The sequence below is a fragment of the Papilio machaon genome, chromosome 3 (assembly GCF_912999745.1).
Source record: "Papilio machaon chromosome 3, ilPapMach1.1, whole genome shotgun sequence".
Lineage (NCBI taxonomy): Eukaryota > Metazoa > Arthropoda > Insecta > Lepidoptera > Papilionidae > Papilio > Papilio machaon.
Genome location: NC_059988.1, coordinates 9647624 through 9673433, shown reverse-complemented (window position 1 = coordinate 9673433; position 25810 = coordinate 9647624). Strand labels below are relative to the sequence as shown.

Genomic DNA, 25810 nt, shown 5'->3' with positions numbered 1-25810 from the left:
CCTATATCTTCCCATGCCTTGCGAGTATTCTGTCCTTATATTCATTTATATTGGCATTCCAAATACATTCTCGTGAATGTACTTTTTTTATAAATTTCTCCGTATCGAACATAACACCAGCCAACAAGTGTCAAATGAAAAAGTCTTGCTCTTGGGGTCCAATACGCTGTAGCGTTCGGCTGCGTATCCAATCGGCGTGCGCAACACTCATCGGCGCAGCACAAATACACGACCGCTACTGGTCCGTCACTACACATGGCGTAATGGCGTAGCGTCGGTTCGGCATGAGTGTATGAGATGTGAGAAATATGTCGGAAAAAAGGTTAATCCTACGTACGTAATACTGTTCACTGCTCAGAATCAGCGGTGAATATTAAATTATTTAACAAACATACACAATACCAGGGTACTTAGTTATTTTTATTAATAAAAAACCCTATCTTAATTTACTATTTTTAATTAAATAACTTTTTATCTTATTCTTTAGACCTATTATTTTTACAATAACCATTAATTAGTATGGTACAGACATATTTTCACACGTGGAGACCATGTATAATTAGACGGACTGTCTATCAATTGGTTGCCTTTAATAACACACTAACAGTCCGTTTTTGTATTATAATGCAGTAAATATGTATTAATTAAATCAAAAACAATATCGACAATTTTGTTTTTAATTAAACAATACCAGCCGTGAGAATCAAAACATTTACACTACTTTAATTATAATAATTAATTCAGTTTTCAAAAAGTGCTATAGAGGTTGTTTATGTTGAATTGTTTTATAGAGCTTCAATAATTCATAACAATCGACGGCGCAAGACGGGATCTGTCACGCCGATCCGCAGCGTGTTTACGTTGTCACGGCAACGTGTTTACGAAAGTATCACGTAGCATGTTTTGCGCCGGATGTTTGGACATATGATACGAATATACGAAGCGAACTCTTGTTGCAGACATCTTTCATCAATTTTTCGATCATTTATCGTAAATTATATGTGTGAGACTGGAATCTCTTTGTTTTTTTGTATTATCATCTCTATATTTATTTAAGTTGGCAGCACTGATTGGGTCCTATGAATGTAGATCGTCAATTTAAAAAGAAATACAAGTACACTTCATTCATGTAGTATGCAAATACTTATTTAATGTAATAGCGGATGGCGTTGTTTTTTTCTTATTCCTTCATAGGAAAAAAGAACAATAAATTTTCGCAATGACGTAATGCTGCCTGACATTCAGATGACGTCATCAATACGAGTCTACTTCTTCCGTTATGAGTCATTCTTGTGTGTCTGCCTCCAAAATTGTATTTCACAAGTGTGACTTTATCGCATACACTAGTTAATCACCACACCATCTCGATGGCTGGCAATCCACTACCGTGCGGTTTTCGCGTAGTTTTCTACCGCGTACTGCCGCGTTGTGGAATGGTCTGTCCTCAGCGGTATTTCCAAACCGCTACAACTTAGGGTCCTTCAAGAAGCGAGCGTATCACCATCTCAAAGGCCGGCAACGCATCTGCGATTTCTCTGGTATTGCAGATGTCTTTTTCATATTTTACTAATGAATCACAAGAACATATGATATAAACTAATTTGAATTTAAGTTCATCTGCATTAAAATAACTTGTTTGTTTACATCGTAAAAATAGTACGTTATTACTACTGAATGAAAATTACGACGTAGCTTCTTTTAGAGATGTACCACAGATGTTAATGATTTATCGATGTTTCTATTGACATATATTGAAGAGGGTGTGAATACAATAACTGTAGTTTAGGATAATGATCGAATGGACTTACCTTGTCCTTGTCCTTTTTGTGTTAAACTATAAGTATCCATGTTTTCTATTGGAACGAAGTTCCTTATCGCGCGTTGTGAAAGGGGGCTAGACGGAAAAAATTCTTACGAAAAGTTGGCACGACACTTTTTGCTATAGTAAGTATGTAAACGACGAATGAACGCTACTTCACCATGGCAACGACGTGACAAATATATAACGAAAATTCATAGAAATAAAATGTACTTCTTGTGAAGACTTAAGTTTTTTATTCATAGAATAAACATTGGTTCCTTCACTAATTAATCGAAAGGAACTTCGTTCCATCCGGGTGTCCCTTGAAACCTCTCAAGTTTTTTTTATTTTTTATTATTGATATTTTATATTTTTGCATATTTAGTTAGAAAGTCAGATTAGTTAGTCGTTTTCTACCAACTAAAGGTTTGTATAGATATCGAACAAAGTATGTATAGTATGTGTATGTAAGTGTACAATTTATATATTTGATTTATTTATGTCGTAAAATGTCGATGTCGATACTTTCGATGTGTCCCTTCTCTAAGTTTCATTAGCATCGCCTGATGACAGCCAACTGGGCGCTATAAAGTAGTTTATTGCTGACTGTATTCAATCATTAATGTCTCATGGATTGGAGACACATTGGTGCAGTGTCCATGCTGCAAGAATCTGTTCCTGATTTATTTAGCTTTATCTGTACCACAGATAATAAATATAATACTATACTATACTAGTAGATTTAATCGTAGAACTTACGCTAGACAAAAAGTAACGTTGACGTGTTTAAGACTTATATTTAACTAGCTGTCGTTCGCGACTCCGTCCCCACGGAATTTAAAAAAATAATTAGTGTGCGTGTTCTTCCAAACTATGCTCCACATCTATGCCAAATTTATTCGAATTATGTTCTGCAGATACCTTCTAACAAATATCCATCCATACATAAAAGAAAGTCGTGTTAGTTACACTATTTATAACTCAAGAACGGCTGAATCGATTTGACTGAAAATTGCTTAGCTTAGAACCAGGAAACGGACATAGGATAATTTTTACCCCGTTTTCTATTTTTTATTCCGCACGGACGGAGTCGCGGGTAAAAGCTAGTTTATAATATTAGTAAGATAACTTACTCATAGCGTTGATTTTAAGATTCATAGACAAAAAGTAATGATTTAAAAAACTTCCAATGCAAAATCTGCAGCCAACATTTGCTCTAAACTAATAACAAAACGATCAATGAAAAATATTTTTTTTATGGTCAGTAATTTTTTTATTTTGCTTAAAAAAGATCTCTTTATTATGTTTTACAAAAAGAATTTTCTTCTGGAAGTTTCCATGAAGTGTCTGCGTCCGGCGATAATCCATTCGTAGTCGCCGTGTTTGGAATCGAAGGTGCCTTGCTGCAGAGAGACCAGCTTGAGGGTGAAGCGAGGTCCGAGCTCTCGCAACTTTGCGCGCTTGCCGTCTGATGTGAATTCGTATCTGTAGGTTTAAACAAACATGATGAAATGTAACAATGTAGGTTTTCTTACGTTCGTAGGTTTCATTAATTTGAAAAAAAAAAATGAGACCCATCTGCAAGCACTTCCTTTCGATTAAAATATTTTTTATCAAAATCGGACCACCAGAGGCGGGAGTTTCGCGGTAACATACATAAAAAAAAACAGTCGAATTGATAACCTCCTTCTTTTTGAAGTCGGCTAAAAATAATAGAAATGTTACGCTGGTGGAATACTTTAAGAGAGTGATTACACGAAAATGATTATTGAGAAATAAGTGAAAGTTTTAAATCCAAATGTTAAGGTAACAGTCATACAAGTGAATATTTTTTTTTTTAAACATTGGCAACTCGGAACATCGCTGCACAGATGACCTTGAGCCAAGTTACAAGATTAAAGTCATCTTTTTTTTAAATTTACGCTAATGCGCAGGCAACAACTAGTTTATAAGATAACCTGTGATGTCTGAAGAATATGTAATCTCGCTGGTTATGGAAGGTGACAACTCGGCGTCCTTTGAACTGCGGCTCGTAGTGGAACATCGCGCCCAACATACGGCCTACCGTGAGACCCAGCCGCGTACTGAAGTTGTTCAGTATCACCTACAATGAAACAAGAGTAGAGATAAGCCATCATATATTCTTGGTTCCAAATGGATGAAAATTCATAATAGTTTGTCACTAAACAATGTTATTAATATTATAAATGCGAATGTTTGTATGGATGTTTGTTTGAAAGTATCTCCGGAACGGCTCAACGGATCTTGATGAAATTTGGGATAGATGTAGAACATAGTCTGGAAGAACACATAGGCTATTACTTTTTTTTATTCTGTTCATTCTTAGCTTAATCTTTCAGTTTACAACAATAAATCATATTATTCCGTGAAGTTAATTTTTTCACATCTTATCTATATATATAAAAGAAAGTCGTGTTAGTTACACTATTTATAACTCAAGAACGGCTGAATCGATTTGACTGACGATTTGGCTGAAAATTAGTGGGCAGGTAGCTTAGAACCAGGAAACGGACATAGGATAATTTTTACCCCGTTTTCTATTTTTTATTCCGCGCGGACGGAGTCGCGGGTAAAAGCTAGTTATGTAATAATTAACTAAGTTAATAAATCTAACAGACCCTGTAAAAAAAGTGATAAAGTCTGTGTAATTACCTCAGGCCTATGATTAGTAATTTCTTTATAGTCCTTCCTCAACTCCGGAGTGATTTTGCAGCTGGACAACCTGAAGTGAGCGGTGGGGCCGCTGGGCAGGTGGATTAGCAGGAATCCATTGGGCTGCTTCTGATTTTCATTTACTATCACTACATCTGTGTAACTTTCCCTTATCGCTGATTGTACTATACGTTTTACAGAGGATCTAAAATAAAGATCACAAACTAAGAAAATTCAAAATAATATGCTGTTAGTTATTTCTTGGACACAGTTTTAAACTATGCTTTAATGTTACTTTACTTAATTGCCGAATACATATGTTCGATTTCGGTAGAGCGTTGGTAAGCTCGATTAAGTACTTGATTTGTAATCAGCAGGTTCAGAATTCAAATTCCGCCATGTACTAATGTGTTTTTCGATTTACATATATACAATCTTACGCTGAAGGAAAACATCATAATGCAAGGTGCACATATCTGCAAAGAAATTCAAAGATATGTGTGAAGTCAACCCGCACTGGACCAGCATGGTTGACTATGGCCTAGTCACCCTTAACTTAGAGTAGTATCCGAGCCCCTCAGTGGGGACGTAAAACGACATGAGCTGATGATGATGTTCTGTTAGATTTAATTAAATGAATCTTACCTCTGTCTATATCTAGATAAGGAATTTGGTATAATTCTCATAAGTTCTTTGCCAAATATCCTAGTCTTTGTATGTGGGTTGTCTGAATATGTGATTAGCACTTTAGGCTCATAAGCATTTTGAAAGTATGATGACATTTCATCCAACTCCATGTCTTTTTGAGCCTAGAATATATCAATAAGTTTGCTTTAAGTTACTTATTAGGATTATTGTTTAAATTATTGTTTTATGTTGGAAAATTATAAATATGAAGCAATATACAAAAGTTAATACTAGTTACATATGTTAACCATTAATTAATAGATTGTTTTAAATAAATTAAAAATTAATTTCTTTATTTAATGTGATTTTGGCAAATTCTTTGTTACTAACCTCCTCTTTTTCCTCTTCATCAACATTAGCAAGCATTGTTTCATCTTTCTCTCGTAAACTTTCCAACGTATGCGGTATTTTCTTTGGAACATCATCTCCTTCTTGCTTCTTCTCCAATTTACGTCTAAAAGTTATTATAACAATTTATTTTATACTACACCAGAAGGAGCAAAATGAGGTTATATTAATATCAAATTACAAATTAATTCAGCCCCATATAATATTATAGGATCCTAAATGACTTTTAATATTTATTTTAACATGTAACTTTTAATACACATAAATATAGTTAAAATAAATACAACACGTGATAACCTAAAACTTACTTCTTCTTATCCTTGCCGCGAGCCATTTTTACGTTAAGTTTGAAAATTTAATAGTGCAATGGTACTTTTGTTAACTAATAATTACACAAATTAAACTGAATAATTCAAATTATGTTGAAATTTCATTCGATACAAAACACAGGAAGACCTTATGTTTATGACAATGACATTTCAGTTTGAGATGACATTAGCAAAACAATGCAGTGTTGCTGTAATTGTTAGAATGTTGCCATTATGTAGACGTCATAAAATAAATTTGACAGTTTGTCAACATCAAAAACGGTCCCTAGCGTAAAGGGGTAGACAGATATTGAAATTCAACGCGATTTTATCATACCTTTACTTTGACTACATCTTACACGTACTCCATATATTATTCATTGTTGCCCATACTGGTACTTTTGACCATTGCTTGCATAATGGGTTATACAGTCTATACTATAAAAAGTTGGTACCCTAGAATAAGTTAACTTTTTACCACTACACCCTCTATTTCTATTAGATCACTGTTTCCGATACAAAAAAAACTACGCTAATCAAATTAGCATAGTTTTTTTTCCGGCCAGACCTTGAATTAGCTTTGGATCTTCATACATTAAATTTAGCTGTCGCCCGTAATTCCGTACGCGCAGAAACAAAAAAATAATTAGTAGCCTATGTGCTTTTCCATTCGGTTTTACATCAATACCAAATTTCAGTGAGATAGGTCGAGACGTTCTGGAGAATCCTTCTAGCAAACATCCATCCATCTAATTCGCGTTTATAATATTCGTAAGATTGTAAAAATAAAACAATCAAATTAAGTTCTTTTTATATTTGAAAGGACAAAATTAATGACAAAAATGAAGTTCATGTTAACATTGCTGTATTTTATTTTCATCAAATCCGAGTATGCTTCTTGGACATAGTGTGGTTCTTTCTGGGTTTCCATTTCATTTATAACCAGCAATTCTGTAACAATGTTTATTTTTCATAACATTTACTTATATTTAAAAATATACTTACTTTTTTATCTTACAAAAACTATATATCAAATATTTTAATTTTGTAGTGAGTTCATATAACCGAAGACATGATAGTAATGTCCCAGGCAGTTTAAACCACTGTGATCTCTGTCTGACTTACAGAGCATGCACAGTGTTAGTGCATTCTCATAGGATCGCAGACAAAGCCTTCAGAATAAACTAAGATTTTATAATACTAGACTAGATTGCGAAGGGTTAAATGTTTACAAAAATATAATCCAGAAATTGGACAACTCTTGCACTCTCAAGATGACGGACAGAATTTATAAAAATGTAAAGAATTTAAAATCAAAGACAAGCTTTGTTAAAGTTATCATTTCTATTTATATACTTACAAGTTAAGTGAATCCAAAATATTTTACGTAATCGCAATCTGGAATAGTTGAGATAATACACCTGTAAAAACGAAGTTAAAGTTAAAAAGTTGTAATAACAGAATTAGTATAAGTTTTTAAATTAACACAAATCAGACGCGTTATGTTGGTCAACATGGTTTATTGGGTTCTCTCTGTTGAGGGAGACCTGATGGTCAAGTCATCATTTACGTTATACAAATCAAAAAGAAATTTCGATCATTATTAACTTAACACTTACAAGAATTGTAAAAAAAATCTCGCATTTCTTTCCTTGTATCCAAACATAACCTGAAAATACAAAATACAATTTTTGTTACCTGCATATTTACATAAAAAATTTAATCAATGTGATAAATATAATCAGACGTGTTATGTTGGTCAACAGGGTTTATTGGGTTCTCTCTGTTGAGGGAGACCTGATGGTCAAGTCATCATTTTATAAATTTACAATAAATTTTTAAAATTACTTTTAAGTTACATATATAGTCAATTGTCAGTACATCTTACTAATATTATAAATGGGAATGTTTGGATGGATGGATGGAAGGATGGATGGATGGATGTTTGTTTGAAGGTATCTCCAAAACGCCTCAACGGATCTTGATGAAATTGGGCATATATGCAGAATAGTCTGGAAAAACACACGGCTCCTTATTTTTTTTAAATTCCGTGCGGACGAAAGCTAGTTTACTATATATGTTAAACAATGAAATTCATGTATAATTGCTTTTTGCTGTAGTAACTAGATTAAACCTTCTTGCTCTTATATAAAATGTTTTAAAAACCAAAATATATGAGTACTTACAATAATAATTCATAAATGTCTTTGTTTATTCTCTATTTTTCAAGCATACCTGAAAAAAAAAAGTTCAGTTAGTAATTTGTAACTTGAGTAACTAAAGTTTTTATTTGGCTGTAAATATAATCAGACGCGTAAGGTTTGTCAACAGGGTTTATTGGGTTCTCTCTGTTGAGGGAGACCTGATGGTCAAGTCATCATTTTATTAGTTTCAATTCTATTAAAAATAATTTTAAAGCCATCTTTAAGGTCGATGTTCAGTACTACAATGGTCATACTATTTTTAAACTTAAACACATCCACACTTGTTAAGATTTATGTAATTTAAGTTTGAAGTTGAAAATACTGACACAAAACATTACTTACAATTAGAATTAAGGCATCAATGGTCACTTCAATGTATCCAAATCCTGGAAATTAAATATATTTATAGAAAGCAGAAATTGTATAAACTCTTATCAACTATAATATATATAATCAGACGCGTTAGGTTGGTCAACATGGTTTATTGGGTTCGCTCTGTTGAGGGAGACCTGATGGTCAAGTCATCATTTTATTTGTTAATTTAATTTAAAAAAATTACTAATAAGTCTTAATATAAAAAAAACTTACATACTCTTCCACCTACAGGCTTTTGTTCTTAACATTGTTCTATATGTAAGCGTATAATCTGTGCGAACTAAAGAACGGCTGCTTTGTCATTTTTTAGTCTGTAACAATACGAAATAAATATATAATACAAAAACAATTACATATTATTAATTGATTATGTAAAATATAATCAGACAGCGGAAACCGTTAAAGTATTGTTCATCAAAAATATTCAGGTGAACTATGCAGTCATCATTTAAATATTAATAAATCATAGTGAAATATAATGTGTTCATATTAATTATAAAAAATATTACATACCTTCAAGAAATATTGCCGACAAACATATCTGAAACAAAGAATAGCAATATTTTTAAATATAATTTATATTAAATATGTTAATTTGTTACAAATAAATTAATTAATCAGTGAGGATAGTTATTTTAACAGCATAATTGTTCAGATGTCCCTATCAGGAGTCATCATTTAAAATACAATTTGATTAACTAGACAACTAGATATATTTTTTTTATTTTAACCCAACTTTTAGTAATATATGTAAGAATAACTCACCTTAAATAGCCATGTTTGTAGAATAATTGAATTGAATAAGTTTTACCACCAACTGAAATTTTAAAACAGCCATTTAGAAATGCAATAGAAATCTTTACAAATTATACGTATTCGTAAGAAATCAGTATAGATAGTTATATTAACAGCATTATAATCAGATGTCCCTATCTGAAATCATCATTTAAATAGCCTACATTTGATAATAAATATATGGTTAAATGTAACTGATTATAAAATATTAATTACTAGTTTTTACCGCGCGGAAAAAAATAGATAACAGGGTTAAAATTATCCTATGTCTTTTTCCTGGTTCTAAGCTACCTGCTCACCAATTTTCAGTCAAATTGATTCAGCCGTTTTTGAGTTATAAATAGTGTAACTAACACGACTTTCTTTTATATATATAGATAAATAAATATATGGTTAAATGTAACTATGAAAAATTCATAATTAAAAAAAAACATAAACCATAGATCCTCACCTGCATTTATAATTTAGGCAGCATTCTATGGAACAATGTCATTTTTAAACCTGCAATTAAAAAAAACACTTGAAGAAACAGACAGATTATAATAGCAAAAATGTTTTTTTTTTTAATTTGAATCAGATAGGAGCGAAAGACATAATAGTAATGCATCATAGCAATCAGATGAACTATGTTATCATCATTAAAAAAAAAAATTAATAACTAGACTGTTATATTTTCTAGAACGTAAAATAAAAAAAATATATATTTGACATGATTATATATATAAAAAATAACTTACATAATCCAATATCCAGATGTGAAATTCTAAATAATTAGGGTCCTAAAACAAAAACATTGAATTTCAATATATTCCTAGAGTAATTAAATATCTTCAATTAATAATTCAGTCAGATAGGAGCGAAAGACATAACAGTAATGCATCATAGCAATCAGATGAACTATGAAATCATCATGTAACAAAACAAAAATACAATTGAAATAAAAAAAATATTTAAACAATGCAATTTTAAATCACATTTCATTCATGGTTAAGAATAACAATTACACCAACTTCATGTCTGTCTTTTCTGTGGTTGAAAGATCAAGAAAGGAACAATCCATTGGGCGATTTGTGCGGAACCTCTCACTCTTAAACAACTATTAAATCCAATCATGTTCTAACATTTCTATGCTTGATAATAAAAACAAAAACTAAATAAAGTTTTGTCTCATTTTTATAGACAACTAGCTTTTACCCGCGATTCCGTCCGCGCGGAATAAAAAATAGAAAACGGGGTAAAAATTATCCTATGTCCGTTTCCTGGTTCTAAGCTACCTGCCCACCAATTTTCAGTCAAATTGATTCAGCCGTTCTTGAGTTATAAATAGTGTAACTAACACGACTTTCTTTTATATATATAGATAGGTATCAAAATGCTTACCACAAAGAATTGTTTTATCAAGCTGGATGATCTGTAACAAAAAAATAATATTCTTAAGTAATACAATATATATAAAAAAAATTAAAACATATAAAAGATTGTTCAGATTGCTGAATAGCAAAGTATGGCATCAACCCTCACAATTAGTGGCCCTATTCTACAAAATAATTATTACAAAAGTTACCTAAAGTTACTATTACCAACTTACAGGAATATTAAAAATTTGGAAAAACCCTAAGCTAATAAAAACACCTATTGTGAGGTAAAAGTTCAGCTGCACTGCGCTGTCATCATGAGTAAAACCGTGTTTAGTATTTGTATGTAGAGCTATGCAAAACTTTATGACGGCTCACACAAGAAATTTCACTAAACATAATTTTTATTAACTAAATAATGGAATGCAGGTGTTGATACTTACTTCCAGTTACTTTGCATGCTCATAAATGTTCATCCTGCAACAAACGAGACTGAAATTTGAATTTTGTTACAAAGTAAATATATAAATTAAAGCTAATACAAATATAATTCAGATAGAGCTAATATACATGCAAAATCATTATTATATCAATGGTTAGCACTTTTCATCATTTAATAAAAAAATTGACAATCAATAAATTATGTGTACTTGTAAATATAATCTGACCTTTTGTTGGTTTCTTATATTTTCCTTGGACAAATATGCGAGGCACATCAATGCCTTCTTTGAAGTTAACAGTTCTCCGTTGAACATATGTGTTCATGATAATTTCAAAGCCTGCCTCAGTGAATAATTCAGAAAGCTCCTCTTCCGTGAAGTAATAGCTCCTGAAATAAACACTATAATTAAGATGGAAGTTTATCAATGTAATATTGTGATGATAACATCGTGTGAATAATGGAGCAATGAAAGAATCTAACCGAAAACAATATATTTACCTTGTACCATCTTGCCGCATATAAAAATTATCAGATATCTTATGGCCAGGTTTGAAGCGAAGCTGAGCCATGTCGTATCTACCATAATCTCTGAATAATAGCACGCCTCCTGGACGTAACGCCCTAAACGCTACATTTGCAACGTGCCTCCATTTCTCGGGATGAATGGCCGATAATACAAAAATAAGACTCGCAATATCAATGCTGTTCTCGGTCACGTTGTCAAATAAATCATTCGTAGTTAAATCGGCACAAAATGCTTTAATCCTGCTTTCGTCATACAACTTATTTTGTTTAACAAACTCTACAGCACGTGGGGAGAAATCACATGCATAGAAGTAAAAGTTCGAAAACCCTTCTTCAATAAGTGGAAATACCATATTTCCAACACCACAGCCAAGTTCTAAATATGTAATACGCTCATCAGAATCAAAGTTAATAAGTTCCTGAAACTCACGTGTTGTCCAATGCCGGTCTCGGAAGAATTTTGTTTCGTTTCTTTTATAAAAAATATCCCAGTGACGTTTAGCATCTTTCTCTAATTTCACTGCTTTAATTTCAGGGACGATTCGTGAATTTTGATTTTCTAAGTTTTGTTTTTCATCAGCTGACAACTCTTTCAAGCGGTGAACGAAACGATCACCATTTGCGCCCACATTTTCATCCAGCTCCATCGTAATATTTTCCCAATTTTATGCCTAATATATACTGTTATCAGATGGACAAGTTGTTTCTTAAAACTTTAAAAACTATATTTTTATATATATTATTAAATACTTAATTCAATAATTGACCAACACTGGCACACTTCTCCGTTGTAAGAATTTTTAGAAAATGACAGAAAATCGTTCTGCTTTTTTATTTCTGGATATTTGACATTGACATAACGCATCAAAGATTAACACAGTGACGCATTTGAGAACGAATTACAAAGACTAAAAAAGGACTTCTGTACATTGGAACCTGGAACAGCAGGAAGTTTTTAACACTATAGACTCAGATTGGAATAATCACACCCGAAGCGGTCGGCAGAGATTACAAATACCGAATAAATTAAGTAAATTATCTTTATAATTTAAACTCTCTCACAAAAGCTTTATACAAGCTACAGCAATCAATGATTAAAAGGACAGAAGTAGTAGTTGAGAAAAAGAAAATTTTCTTAAGACAATTTATTACTATTTTAAAATATAAAGCACAAAATGTAAATACGGAATTCTAATTGAGTTGTACATCTTGTCTGGCGAGCTCAAGCAACATGGGGTCGTCAAAGAACTTGTTGATCGAGACGTCCTCGCTAAGACCCTTACGTCTCCTCGTCTTGATCATGAACTCACGGGCCAAATGCGTCGCTGGTTGCGGTTCTAGCGGTCTACACACAAAGAAACATTTAAGAAAAAAGTTTTTTATGTCAATAAAAACAAAAACTATGGTCAATACAGAATTAAAATTTCAAGAACACTAAATAATCGTCATTATGGAAAAAAGTATTTTTAGGTTTTTGTTTCTTTTTCTGATACAGACTATAATAAAAACAAATAGTTACCTGATAACGATGCTCTTATCTAGCGGGTCGCCGGGTACGATCTGCCAATGGTGGAATGTTTGTAGACAGAAGGCCTGGCCCTGTGTGTGCGTGCGCAAGTCAGTTTCGAAACCGAACGAGTCTATGGCGGGCACGAACGCCTTAATAGTGTACAGCGGCGAGCCGGGCACTGGCGCATCTTGCGTCACGTGACCTGACCAAAGACAACATTTTTTTTAATCAAAGATTACAATCAATGTTTTAACAAGAATGATAAAATAGAGGCAAAAAATGTGAGTTTGCTTTGAATGTATTGTACCTCTTCGTTTAGCAAGAACGGTGTACACAGCGGATACGCAGTCGGCAGGCGCCTGTACCTCCACAAACAGGTAGGGCTCCATGAGTCGCGGCGTCGCCATCAGGAACGCTGAATACGCCACCTGGATACCAAACGAAACTTATAAACTAAAAACAAATACAATGATCAAAATATAGCGTATGTTATGTGTATATAAACGTACTCGTCTAGCTGTAGGTATAATCTGTCCGCCGCCTCGATGCAGCGGCTCTTGAGCGATCACCGCGTCCAGGATCTTGAACTTGACGTTACGAATGGGTTCCTCGCACAACGGACCCTCACGCGTACCCCATTGGAAACCTGGTAATCAGTGATAAGACTTACATATGTAACAAATCAATTTTAATTAGTTTGATTTTTAAAATAAACTAGCTTTTACCCGCGACTCCGTCCGCGCGGAATAAAAAATAGAAAACGGGGTAAAAATTATCCTATGTCCGTTTCCTGGTTCTAAGCTACCTGCCCACCAATTTTCAGTCAAATCGATTCAGCCGTTCTTGAGCTATAAATAGTGTAATTAACACGACTTTCTTTTATATATATAGATAAGACAAAATTACCTTGTACGATAGAGTCCTTGACGGAGGCGAGCAGATGTTTGTCAACCTCTGATGGCAGTGTGTCATCCACCAGAATGTTTGGCCCCGTTGCATCAGGCCCGAAAGCCCAGATAGAACGCGCAGCTAACAGATCCCAGTCATATCTAAAAATGTCATTCGTACAGACACACAAATTACTAATTTTTCATTTCACTTCAATATAAAATTTGCAATGTTGTGTAAAATTTTACAATGTTGTGTAAAATTTGCAATGTTGTGTAAAATTTTAAAATGTTGTGTAAAATTTGTAATGTCGTTTAAAATTTGCAATGTTGTGTAAAATTTTACAATGTTGTGCAAAATTTGAAATGTTGTGTAAAATTTGCAATGTTGTGTAAAATTTTACAATGCTGTGTAATGTGTACAGACTTGTTCTGGAAGAACTCCCCGAGACGCTTGCGATCCCAGGTGACACAGACAGCACCCGCCTCGATGTCTTCAGCCAGTCCGCGCTCCAGCGGCTCCGCGATCATCGTCAGCTTGTTACGCTTGTTGGGTGTTTCAGCGAAGCATTTCAGTGACGATGTCTCTACCACAGTCTCACAGAACGATACCACAGGGTCAGCGACTGTACAGAATAAAATAAACATTATAAGACTGTATAAAAATGATGAACCAACCCGCACTGTGCCAGCGTGGTTGACTATGGCCTGTCACCCCTAACTTGGGGTAGGTTCCGAGCCCCTCGGTGGGGACGTATAGTGAGCTGATGATGATAAAAATGATTATATAAAGTGACATTACACATTGTGTAAACCAAATTACAAATTTGTGTAATGCAATTAAATATGATTTTCGAAAATATACGGAACGAAAGAAAAAAAACTTAATTAGTAACTTATGTGTTCTTCCAGACTATGTTCTACGTCTAAGCCATTTTGGAAATACCTTCTAACAAACATCCATTCATTCATCCATCCATATATCCATCTATATATATAAAAGAAAGTCGTGTTAGTTACACTATTTATAACTCAAGAACGGCTGAATCGATTTGACTGAAAATTGGTGGGCAGGTAGCTTAGAACCAGGAAACGGACATAGGATAATTTTTACCCTGTTTTCAATTTGTTATTCCGCGCGGACGGAGTCGCGGGCAAAATCTAGTTTATAATATTAGTAAGATTTCACCAGCTTGAGGTTTTTCATGAGAATGATGTAAAACTGCACTCACCTTTAATATCAATCTCTGAGTACATATTCCGCAGGTCGTGCATAACACAGTCGAGGTAGAGCTCTCCGGTGCCCAGCACCACGTGCTCGCCGCTCTCCTCCACACGCGTCGACAGCAGCGGGTAAGACTTGTTCACCTGAAGTAAATCATCATCAGCATCACATACGGGCATTCTCAGGTGGCAAACGAGCAAGCGGCAACATGAATTCGCCGAAATGGCGAAGCGACCTCTGACCATAAACATTCGCAATTGCAGATGCGTTGCCTACTCCCAATCAACGAAGGAGGAGACGCACAAAAAGAGAATATTTAACCTTCCTATGCATCTCCTCCCCCATCAAATTCACCCCTTCTCATCCTTTCCTTATAAGAAAAGGGTGGGAAGGGAAAGAGGACTAAAATTACCAAGCACCACACTCATCAGACTGTACGCAGAATTACTTCAACTTGACTCCTGTCTTCTGTGTGGTCGTGGTATTTCACCGGGCGAAGCCAATTCGTGCAACTGATGTTGTTGTTGTTGGCGTCTACCACTGTTACACTTTATAGGTATGGATAAAGTATGAGACTTAGACATTTTGAATGTTTTAAAACAACTTCTATCATTACCTTCCTCAGTCCGTCCAACATCTTGGGCAGTTCCGAGGGATTGACCGGCTCAACAGCGATCTTGACGACGGCGTGCGTGTTGAAGCGCAGCGGGCGGAATGTGTGCAGCGTCTCCGTCTCCTCGGCGGCCACCAGCGTACATGTCTTCACTATCGGCTGGTCGATACCTTCGATCAGCGCCCAGCACCCCGCCGGCACACGGTTCAGTTCCACCTTTGTTCATAATATTCAAATGTAACACCTAATATTTGCCTCTAACAGGCATCTACAACTGCCTCGGTGTGGCATCTATAGCTAAGTGAAAATTTGCGACTGACCTTGTACCTGGCCTCGTATATCCACAACCGGCCAACGTTCATGAGACGCGAGTCCTCCTCATCCTGGGCGCTGTAGTTCTCGCCCAGGACGCGCACCGCCTGACCCGCGTACAGCGTACCCGACATTATGCGCGCTAACACCTACACACAACACAAATTAAGCCAAGTCCACCAATAACACCAAGAAAATATAAAAAACAAAACTATATTATTTCACTAGTTATCGTCAGGACTATTGTAAAATGAAAAAAAAAATAACCTAATTTTACATTATTTGACACATTTAAGCAACTGACATGACATACTAACCAAGAAGAATGTGCAATCATCGGTGGGATACATCTTGGTGGTGTGGGCGACAAGTGGCCCGCTCTGATCACAGCCGAGCATAGAGTCTCGCAGCGCGCCCTCGCCCCCGCGGTAACAATGCGCCACCTTGCGCTCCGCCGCGTCCAGCGGGGAAGGAATGTGCCGGCACACCATCTCCACGAAACCACTACAAGTATCACACACTATGTCAAGAATAAGAACATAGAACCCGTATTGTAACTTCATAGACCTACAAAACTAACAAACTTCATTAATACATTCTTGGTCACATGTTTTTTTTTTTATATCTTACCTAAAATCACCAAAGAAACGGCTGCAGACAAGCCTGAGTAACGGACGGATGTTGAGTTTTGCTTCTTGTTTCGTTAACTTAATACCCAACTCGGCAAGAACTGCTGGCAATGTGTCATCCACATCACCAACCACCTGAAGTAAACATTTTTATGAGAATTAAAAATTCTACATAATCAAAAAGCTATTAATATAACAAAAAAAAAAATAATCAATCAAGATTTAAGTTTTTCATACCTGTGCAAATATTTTATACAACGGCTCCAATATAAACTCAACAAAGCTTCGTTGCGCAGAGGCATGCGGTGACTTCTTAGTGAAGCGCCTTGTCTTGGCATTAAAGTAAACATCGCCCCACAGCCAGGCCGCCATATCTGATGCACGCAGTCCGCTGGTCACATGCGCGGAGGCGTACATCGCCGCAAATGATTCCAGAGTAAAGCATACATCATATAAAGATGATGCAAAGCATACATTGCCTAAAAAGAGGGAGATAATGTTATTTCAATAACACATTCAATGCTACTAAGAATTTATGTGAGAAAGTGAGTTAGGTTGGGTTAAGTCTACAACACTTTACTAGTAACTTATTAGCTAGGTAAGAGCAAAGAGGATTATATCAACAAAACAATTTTACCTAATAGCGGTGAGAATATGGTTGGGGGTTCATCAGGGTTATCCTGTGGCTGGTTGGTCTCCACCAATGAGTTCAACTCATCAATAATATGACGTAACTTGTAGTAAGCATCCGCAGGTGGTAACTTCAGCTCAAGTATGAGACGGTCAATTTTATTAATGCATATCGTGAGTGGCACTCGTTCTTGCACTGCATGTCGCAGGAGACGTTCTGTGTTTAACATTATACCCTCAGCAGCATCAACAAATAGTACAGCTCCTATAAAATATAATTAAACATTTCTGTTAATAACAATTACACCGTAATTTGTCTTTGTAACGTTAAAATAAACAATATATTTGCTGAATTTTCAACAAATCTATTGAAGAATACATGATCATATAAGAATACATATTGAAGAATACAAGAATATATACATGATCTTGGGACAGTAAATAGAAATTCTCTTAGTAATTATATTTAACTAGCTTTTACCCGCGACTCCGTCCGCGCGGAATAAAAAAATAGAAAACGGGGTTAAAATGATCCTATGTCCGTTTCCTGGTTCTAAGCTACCTGCCCACCAATTTTCAGTCAAATCGATTAAGTCGTTTTTGAGTTATAAATAGTGTAACTACCACGACTTTCTTTTATATATATAGATAAGACATTTCTGTTAATAACAATTACACCGTAATTTGTCTTGGTAACGTAAAAATAAACAATATATTTGCTGAATTTTCAACAAACCTATTGAAGAATACATGATCATATAAGAATACATATTGAAGAATACAAGAACACATACATGATCTTGAAACGGTAAATAGAACTTCTCTTAGTAATTATATTTAATGTAATGAATTCTTGTGTAATTACTCACCATCTGATATTCTTAATGCAGCAGTAACCTCATCACTAAAGTTCACATGTCCTGGTGTATCCATTATGTTCAGTAGATGTGACTTGCCCTTGATGTTCTTGAGCAAGAGTGTGACAGGCATAGACTTGATAGACACACCTCTCTCTTGTTCCACAAACAATGTATCTGTATACCTCATGGGTATTGTTGTTTCATTATTTACTGTGCCAGGGTGTGTCTGTCTTATTAAACAATCTACAAATGATGTCTTGCCTGAAAAAACACAAAGAAGAGGTTAACAAATATTACAGGTACTACTTACCTACTGTAAGGTTTTCAACATTAAGTTTCATAGATTAAAGTTAACATAATTTCTACTGTACCATTGTGCAAGTGCCCCATCAAAGTGATATTTCTCATTAAATTAGTGTTATCCAGCATATCTGCCATGTACTCCATATCATATGTGGTCTCTGGCAACTGCTGTTCTTGCACTTGAAACTTTTTCTGCTTCACTGGTTCTACTAGAGGCTTGTCCAAAGCTTGTGTATCCTCTTCTTGGACCACTGTCTCCACGTCTGGACCGTACACTTCCACTGCTTGTGGATAGTATCTACAAACATCGTCATGCAAAACATTACGTATGTATTCAATATGTACAACAAATTATGAAAACCATAGAACCGACTTAACCTTTTATCTTCATGTAAAACCACGGACATTGGAGCAGCTTCAGGTTCTGCATCACCCTCCTCGTCTTCATCCATTGCATCCTCGTCAGCATCACGATTATCCTGGCCATAAACACTCTGCTCGTCTTCTGAATCTGATTCCAAGTCAGGTCCGATGTAATTACCAAACTCATCATATAGGTCTCCGTCCATTTTTCTATTAGTAGAAATTAGCAAAAATTATCAGTTTACAATCAATATTATAAAAATTATAATTTCTAACCAAAGTTGACCAAAACAATTGAAACCTATGATGCCGGACAGCCGAAGTTTGAAAGATAACCTATAGAATTAAGAACATACCCGGTTTCAAGCTCCACAATTTTTTTTTTGTCAAGAGTTATTTTTATTTGAAGCAAATTTTAATTAATAAACCATTATTTTCTTTTTTTTGTTCATAAGAAAAAAAAATATTGAGAGTTAAAAAAAGTATTCTTCTAAAAACTGTGTTAATAGAAACGCAAAGCCACAGAGTGTAAATAAAATGACTTTTTGAATGTCAGATGAATTGGTCTGTAAATCAATCTTTTTCAATACAAAAATGGCTGCAGTACAACAAAATTTATCAAAAATGATATCAGCACAGCTACGTAATAAAGCAACCGAGTTTTTGAACTCTAGAAAACATGCCAATAATGTTGCTGATATCTTACAAATGTTTGATGTAAGTATATGCTAAGTTTTATAGCGAGAATAAATTTTGTAAAATTTATGTCTTAGGTTACTTTTCTACATAATTGTTTAATTTGATAAATTTCAGGCCGAATCTGATAATTACACGTCGCTTTTACTTACTATAGAAGTGATATTTACTGAACTACTGAAAAGAGGCGATTTGGTACAAGAAATCATCCCATTAAAACCTATAGGTATGTTGAACAACTATACAATTATGTCGATCTTAATAATATTGATTTTGCGCGCATAGCAGTCGTCGGTGACGCCTATATTTGCGACTTTACGTCATTACATGCTAACATATGTGTGTTATCTGAAATTGTTGTTTTGCGATTTGAATGCAGTCGCATTTTGTAACATGTGACATTACTGCCTTATGTAAAAGTTGACGGACTTGCGAATGATTTGTATTACATACTGTTATTACGGTATTGTTTTAACCAACTTTACATAATATAGGTTTGCAAAGTGGGAACAAACCTATATACATTGTTAGTGTTTTATTGACAACTTTAATTTGACCAATGGTGCAATAGTTTTTGTTAGATATTTAGTATTACTCTCAGACTTATTCCTATTAAATGACTGCCCTATATCTTTAATACTACCATATATCTTTAATTTTATATAAACAATATATGTGTTAGACAACACACATTCATTGTCCAACAACATACAACATCTGCATGTCTTGATATAGAACCGAACGTAAGTAACCGTAAGGTTTAAATAACATAACATTATGAAGTGTGACTTATTTTCGTAATTAAATTTTAATTGAATTTACCTTAGACCACAGTCCTGAGGCGGAATACACACGATGGTTGCGGGAATGTTACGAGGCAGCGCTGGCGAGGTGTCTAGAATGCGTGCGGCGCGGCCGCCTCAGCTCCCGTCTGCAGGCTCTTGTCACTGCCTGCAAGCTGCTGCAGGCTGAGGGCAGATATCCTTTAGAACCCACTAATGGGTTTTACTTCCCATCTGTGCGTTTGAAGGTAAGTTTTTGACATTTTTTTTTTCATTCAATTTGAGTACTTAAAAGCTGTACAATAATTTTTATTTTTATTTTTTATTTTCAGAATATATTCATTGTGCTTTTGGACTCAGAGATATCAATGTCAGCACTCATTGCACGCTTCCAGGAGTTCACAGAGTATAAAGATGTGCAGCAGTATGGTCTCAAAGTGCTCTCCAGCATTGGCTATAAGAAGTAAGTAATCTTGTTATTAATTTATCATCCTCATAATATTTTTATTCATTAAATTAATATTAATTCACAACAACATAACATCATAAAAGCCTAATCATAGTCTTCTTTCCCTTCCCATCCTTTCCTCGGATGGGAAGGGGAGGTGGATTTATGGAGGGGATGCATAGGAAGGGGAAACAATCACTGTGCATTCCCTTCGCCATTGTTTAAAGGTCATACACATCTCCAATCGTAGTTGTCTATGAGCATTGGTTGCTTCGCTATTTTGGCGAATCCAGGTGGCTGCGTACACATTTTTCATCTGTTAAAAAAAAAATGAAAAACTCAGGATGGCTATTATATTTTGAATATTGTTGATGAAATTTGTTTTTTTCTAGATCACCATCATCAATCTACATGCAGAACTACTTGGAGCTGTTGGACAAGCTTCTCGCGGTTGAGATTCCCACAGAGGCTAAGATCAAGGCCAAGGAAAGGGATGATGAGAAGGAGGACAAAGTACTGTGCGCTGTTGAAGGTGATTATAATGTCTTATATTTGTACTATAGGTAATGACATAACTTAAATTATATAATGTTGTAATCCTTTAAATTTTTACAATGGTGGAAACTTATATAATTTTTTATTAAGTTTTTGTCTGTGTACATTTTTGCTAGGCAAGCCAAAGTTCGCATACCATCCAATGGTGTGCCGGCGTCATGCAAACCGGTGCTGGGGCTTCGCATGCCAGTGGTCACTGTGCGGGTCGCCACGTGCACACCGCCGCGCCCTGCTGCTCCTGGTGGAGCGTCTCATGCCGCTGCTGGCTAAGCCACATTTAGCCACTGATATGCTTTGTGATAGTCTTGATGCGGGTATGTACTTTGATTTTAAATCTATATCTATATATATAAAAGAAAGTTGTGTTAGTTACACTATTTATAACTCAAGATTGGTCGAACTGATTTAGCTGAAAATTGGTGGGCAGGTAGCTTAGAACTAGGAGACAGACATAGGAACTTTTTTTATCTTGTGTGCATTTTTTTATTCCGCGCGGACGGAGTCGCGGGTAAAAGCCAGTAAGTTATAAAGAATCTTGTATGAGGGCATTGATTAGAAATTTTTAAAATTTGACGAAATTAAAAATACTTGTTAGATGCTAACAAAAATTACTCTCAAAATTGTAAGTTATTAAAAAGTTCTTTGAAATTTGTAGAGATTTTTTTCTGTGTATGCATGTGGTGTTCTGTGCAGGTGGTCCGATCAGCATGCTGGCGCTGCAGGGTGTGCTGGAGCTGGTGCGGCGTCACAATATCTCCTACCCTGACCTTTACGACCGCCTCTACGCCATGTTCGAGCCCGAGATGTTCGCCACACGATATAAGCGCCGTCTGCTACATCTCGCAGATATATTCCTCAGCTCCACGTAGGTTATCACCATTGTGATGAAAAGAGTTACATCTCTTAAGATACAATTAAACAGATGTAACCTTACTTGGGGTCCCTTTTCACTTGGGTCTTTTTGACAGTAGACCATGAGTTGTGTATAACGCAATGATTTTTCTCGTATCCATAACAGTCAGCTAAGTTAAATCGTAATAAGTTTTTTCAAATTAGCCGCTAATCTTCAGAATTGAAGAAGCACTAGAAGACACTTAAAATTGTGATCTGTGCATATGTTTGAAGAATCTTACTTAATATTATATATGCGAATGTTTAGATGGATGGATGTATGGATGTTTGTTTGAAAATATCTTCGTAACGGCTCAATGGAACTCAATGAAATTTTACATATATGTAGAACATATAGGCTACTTATTACGTTTTTTTTTTTAATTTTGTGCGGTGTCACGGACGATAGCTAGTACTATATAAGAGTGATGTTTGATTTGATAGTGACTCTTGTTAATGTGTAGTGCATAACATGTGTGTCTGTGTGTTCGGCAGACATTTGCCGGAGGGTCTTGTGGCGGCGTTCGCGAAGCGCGTGTCCCGGCTGGCGCTGGTGGCGGCGCCGGAGGACGCGCTGGCGCTGCTGCAGCTGCTCGCCAACCTGCTGCTGCGACATCCCGCTCTCAAGCGTATGATCTGCTGTGACGACACACCCACACCACCGCTCAGTGAGTTAACAATGTTATATGACATTATTATAGAAAGCGCTGTTAAATTTGTGTCAATTCATATACTGACTGTTACTTTCCTTTCTGATTGTTGATAATCTTACTAATATTATAAATGCGAATGTTTAGATGGATGTTTGCTTGTAGGTAGGTTCTCCGGAATGGCTCAACAGATCTTGATGAAATTTCTCACAGATGTAGAACATAGTCTGGAAAAGCACAAAGGCTACTATTTAAGATTTTTTTGTTTAATTCCGCGCGTACGAAGTCGCGGGCGATAGCTAGTTTGTAATATGTATCCGTAGTGTCGGGTGACCCGTATGTGATGGAGGAGACGAGCGCGATGAGTTCTCGCGCGCTGGGCTCCTCGCTGTGGGAGGTGAGCGCGCTGCGGCGGCACGCGGCGCCCGCACTCGCCCGCGCAGCTGCAGACGTGCTGGCTGCTGCTGACCAGCGCGCCCCGCCCACCATACTCGCACCACCTGATGCACAGGTAACATGCTTGCACACACCATAGCGTCACGGGTTCATATTTGACTTCCAAATCTATCTAATATATAAAATTCTCGTGTCACAGTTTTCGTTCCCGTACTCCTCCGAAACGGCTTGACCGATTCTCATGAAATTTTGTGAGCATATTCAGTAGGTCTGAGAATCGGCCAACATCTATTTTTCATAACCTCCCCCCAATTCAAGATCGGTCGAACTGATTCAGCTGAAAATTGTTGGGCAGGTAGCTTAGAACTAGGAAACGGACATAGGATAATTTTTACCCCGTTTTCTATTTTTTATACCTTGCGGACGGAGTCGCGGGTAAAAGCTAGTTTATTTATACATGTATACTCTGCCTTAAAATTAGTATAAATAGTTTAAGTAACTCTTTGGTTTTACAGATGTTTGATGCTGAACTAAAGAAGCGTTTCAAGACGATAGAGATGAATTTCATCCGGCCGCAGGGCATGGCTCTGCCCGCTGCTGACCGTCTCCAGCATTACTGGCAACTCACAGCGTGAACACGCCCACAACACTAAGCCCCGCCCACCACAGGTGACGTCACCACACTACAGCGCTTCAGTTGGCACGTCTAACCATAAGTACTCTGGAAAACGACGTGCCAACTCAAATGCAATGTACGCATTTGAGTTGACTCACTAAGCAGTTCTGTACGACGGAAAGAGTTATATCTCTTAAAACATGTAACTCTTTTTGTGTACGGTTTGATTTTTTTTTTTAAAGTAATTGATGTTTGTTTTTAAAGTTATAGTAAATCAGATTCTGTTTTGCATTAGTAAGGGAAAAACAAAATTTAATGATCGACAGTAAATATTGATCATTCAATTTTGATACATTTGTTGTGAATTTCTACATTCATGTAATTTTTTTAATTTCAAACGTAAGAGCAAAATAAAATTCCATTAAAAAAAACCTACCATCATCAAAATTAGTTGATTTATTTGTTTTTATTTCTTTATCGTTTGTTAATTTAAAAAATATTTTAATTCGGTGATATTTAATAACAATTCGTGCAACGAATTTATTTTTTAAATGAAAAATTTAGTTACTATAAACAGAAATAAATCCACACTAATATTAATTACATAACTAATAAAAAACAGTGAACTAGAAGACAACTGTTTCCGCCTCATTACAAAAAAATAGTTATGCACAAAAAAAATTGACCTTTTATTACCTTTTTAAACTATCTTATCTTTAATTCAAACACTGGTAGATAGTTTTTTAGTCTTTGGTTAATAAAATATCAATATCTTGTTTAATCTGTGGACTGTGGAAAAAAATATGTTCAAAATAAATTTTGGTGAATTGGAGCCTAAACATTTTTTTGTATGTTTATTGTATTTATACTTCATATAAATTGGAGTTAATTTAATTTATAAAAAAAAAAAAACTAATTTATATCGATATATTAAGTATTAAATTGAATACATTTTGCACTCTAATGTTAAAGTAAATAGTTAAATAAGGTTTGTTGTAGTTTGGTTAATTTTATTTTTTTACGAAAGCCAGTGTATCAGTCTGTGATTCGAGGGTAAGAGTTTCTTCGCTAAAATAAAGCAGCATTGTTTTTCTAAAAATTTATAAAAAAATAAAAACGCAATATTAATGTTATTTTATAAAATTAAATTAAATTCTAACGAAAGAAATAACAGTAAACTTTATATTTTTAGGTTAGGATTTTTAAATGGTGACATATGACGTACTGTTAAATGTTGCCAGTTTTGCAATTTGTGTTTTAAAAAATGGCGATGTGCAATAAATGTTATTTGCATTTTAAAGCTACAATTTTGTATGTATCCTGTTTATAATTTGTTTAAACGAAATAAAACCAATGTTGCTTTAATTTAGCGAATAAAATTAATATAAAGGAATGAAATTTTGAAAGCGGTAATTGTAAAACTAGACGAGCTTTAGCGCTCATATCACTGACCTTTATAAATGGATAGGCTATAAAACGTGGTAATTTGTGACCATTTGATTTACGCCATCTTGGCGCTGACGGTCGCGGTTTGTAGCGGTGAGAATTCAAACTAATAATAGAGATAGAATTAACTGCCAGTTATAACAACAGAAGCATTTAAGACGGAACGTAGTAAAAGCGTAATTTTCAAGCAAATAGATGTCCATTTATACAGATCAGTGGTTCATATTAAATTCGTAAGCATTCGTTTTTTAACTTTCTTTGTTTCATTCCAGTTTTGTTGATTGAACCCTTTTTTTAATCTTTGTATGTTGTAAGATTGTTTAATTTAAGATTTTTATTGTCTTTTATATATTGTCCTCGGCGAGACAATGTTATTTTTGACAGCAGCCATGTTTTTTTTTAACATTATTGACCTCGCAGTTAGGGGTGCGGTATAAATGGGAATCTAGTGAATTAACTTTTATGCACAGTTTTATACAAAATAC

At 35.1% G+C, this 25810-nt stretch overlaps 4 protein-coding genes, 1 long non-coding RNA gene and 3 other non-coding genes across 8 annotated transcripts; 1 reads left to right on the top strand and 7 right to left on the bottom strand.

Annotated features, from left to right (window-relative positions):
• Positions 1-3065: 3065 nt before the first annotated feature.
• LOC106711629 (probable ribosome production factor 1) lies at positions 3066-5997 on the bottom strand. The gene is made up of 6 exons (XM_014503991.2): positions 5818-5997; positions 5492-5615; positions 5120-5283; positions 4475-4679; positions 3760-3905; positions 3066-3286 (listed from the first exon to the last, which is right to left on the bottom strand). The coding sequence occupies exons 1-6, from the start codon at positions 5841-5843 to the stop codon at positions 3109-3111; spliced, it is 843 nt and encodes a 280-aa protein (XP_014359477.1). The 5' UTR covers positions 5844-5997; the 3' UTR covers positions 3066-3108.
• Positions 5998-7182: 1185 nt separating this feature from the next.
• On the bottom strand, positions 7183-8982 carry LOC106710856. Its single transcript, XR_006756781.1, has 5 exons — positions 8910-8982; positions 8610-8707; positions 8364-8407; positions 8004-8052; positions 7183-7238 (listed from the first exon to the last, which is right to left on the bottom strand). It is a non-coding gene; the product is annotated as an uncharacterized LOC106710856 (long non-coding RNA).
• LOC123723572 lies at positions 8770-8853 on the bottom strand. Its single transcript, XR_006756793.1, has one exon. It is a non-coding gene; the product is annotated as a small nucleolar RNA snR60/Z15/Z230/Z193/J17 (small nucleolar RNA).
• Positions 8983-9755: 773 nt separating the features above from the next.
• LOC123723570 lies at positions 9756-9838 on the bottom strand. Its single transcript, XR_006756791.1, has one exon. It is a non-coding gene; the product is annotated as a small nucleolar RNA snR60/Z15/Z230/Z193/J17 (small nucleolar RNA).
• Positions 9839-10029: 191 nt separating this feature from the next.
• On the bottom strand, positions 10030-10115 carry LOC123723571. Its single transcript, XR_006756792.1, has one exon. It is a non-coding gene; the product is annotated as a small nucleolar RNA snR60/Z15/Z230/Z193/J17 (small nucleolar RNA).
• An 815-nt stretch (positions 10116-10930) lies between these two features.
• Positions 10931-12328, bottom strand: LOC106711630 (tRNA N(3)-methylcytidine methyltransferase METTL6). The gene is made up of 3 exons (XM_014503993.2): positions 11487-12328; positions 11215-11375; positions 10931-11023 (listed from the first exon to the last, which is right to left on the bottom strand). Exons 1-3 carry the CDS (start codon positions 12158-12160, stop codon positions 11019-11021), a joined length of 840 nt encoding a protein of 279 aa, XP_014359479.2. The 5' UTR covers positions 12161-12328; the 3' UTR covers positions 10931-11018.
• A 374-nt stretch (positions 12329-12702) lies between these two features.
• Positions 12703-19154, bottom strand: LOC106711638 (116 kDa U5 small nuclear ribonucleoprotein component). Its single transcript, XM_014504006.2, has 16 exons — positions 18861-19154; positions 18551-18780; positions 18189-18440; positions 17327-17584; positions 16927-17168; positions 16691-16824; positions 16378-16564; positions 16069-16209; positions 15752-15964; positions 15143-15278; positions 14338-14536; positions 13930-14072; positions 13533-13669; positions 13331-13451; positions 13033-13225; positions 12703-12858 (listed from the first exon to the last, which is right to left on the bottom strand). The coding sequence occupies exons 1-16, from the start codon at positions 19049-19051 to the stop codon at positions 12705-12707; spliced, it is 2931 nt and encodes a 976-aa protein (XP_014359492.2). The 5' UTR covers positions 19052-19154; the 3' UTR covers positions 12703-12704.
• Positions 19155-19415: 261 nt separating this feature from the next.
• On the top strand, positions 19416-24080 carry LOC106711620 (nucleolar complex protein 4 homolog B). The gene is made up of 10 exons (XM_045686384.1): positions 19416-19562; positions 19659-19767; positions 20369-20571; positions 20656-20786; positions 21164-21303; positions 21443-21640; positions 22020-22191; positions 22713-22885; positions 23191-23378; positions 23779-24080. Exons 1-10 carry the CDS (start codon positions 19440-19442, stop codon positions 23896-23898), a joined length of 1557 nt encoding a protein of 518 aa, XP_045542340.1. The 5' UTR covers positions 19416-19439; the 3' UTR covers positions 23899-24080.
• The last annotated feature ends 1730 nt before the right edge of the window (positions 24081-25810 follow it).

What these genes read in the sequence shown, in the direction of transcription:
- LOC106711638 (XM_014504006.2), bottom strand. Translation starts at nt 19,051, where the DNA reads ATGGACGGAGACCTATATGATGAGTTTGGTAATTACATCGGACCTGAC. An exon ending in CATATTCTCACCGCTATTAG is followed by an intron (nt 17,169 to 17,326) that starts GTAAAATTGTTT and finishes CCCTCTTTTTAG; the next exon opens with GCAATGTATGCTTTGCATCA. An exon ending in ATGATTGCACATTCTTCTTG is followed by an intron (nt 16,210 to 16,377) that starts GTTAGTATGTCA and finishes TGTTGTGTGTAG; the next exon opens with GTGTTAGCGCGCATAATGTC.
- LOC106711620 (XM_045686384.1), top strand. Translation starts at nt 19,440, where the DNA reads ATGGCTGCAGTACAACAAAATTTATCAAAAATGATATCAGCACAGCTA. An exon ending in TCCAGCATTGGCTATAAGAA is followed by an intron (nt 20,787 to 21,163) that starts GTAAGTAATCTT and finishes GTTTTTTTCTAG; the next exon opens with ATCACCATCATCAATCTACA. An exon ending in AGTACTGTGCGCTGTTGAAG is followed by an intron (nt 21,304 to 21,442) that starts GTGATTATAATG and finishes CATTTTTGCTAG; the next exon opens with GCAAGCCAAAGTTCGCATAC.
- LOC106711630 (XM_014503993.2), bottom strand. Translation starts at nt 12,160, where the DNA reads ATGGAGCTGGATGAAAATGTGGGCGCAAATGGTGATCGTTTCGTTCAC. An exon ending in ATGCGGCAAGATGGTACAAG is followed by an intron (nt 11,376 to 11,486) that starts GTAAATATATTG and finishes TGTTTATTTCAG; the next exon opens with GAGCTATTACTTCACGGAAG.
- LOC106711629 (XM_014503991.2), bottom strand. Translation starts at nt 5,843, where the DNA reads ATGGCTCGCGGCAAGGATAAGAAGAA. An exon ending in TTATCTAGATATAGACAGAG is followed by an intron (nt 4,680 to 5,119) that starts GTAAGATTCATT and finishes TCTTTATTTTAG; the next exon opens with ATCCTCTGTAAAACGTATAG. An exon ending in TTACTAATCATAGGCCTGAG is followed by an intron (nt 3,906 to 4,474) that starts GTAATTACACAG and finishes GTTTCATTGTAG; the next exon opens with GTGATACTGAACAACTTCAG.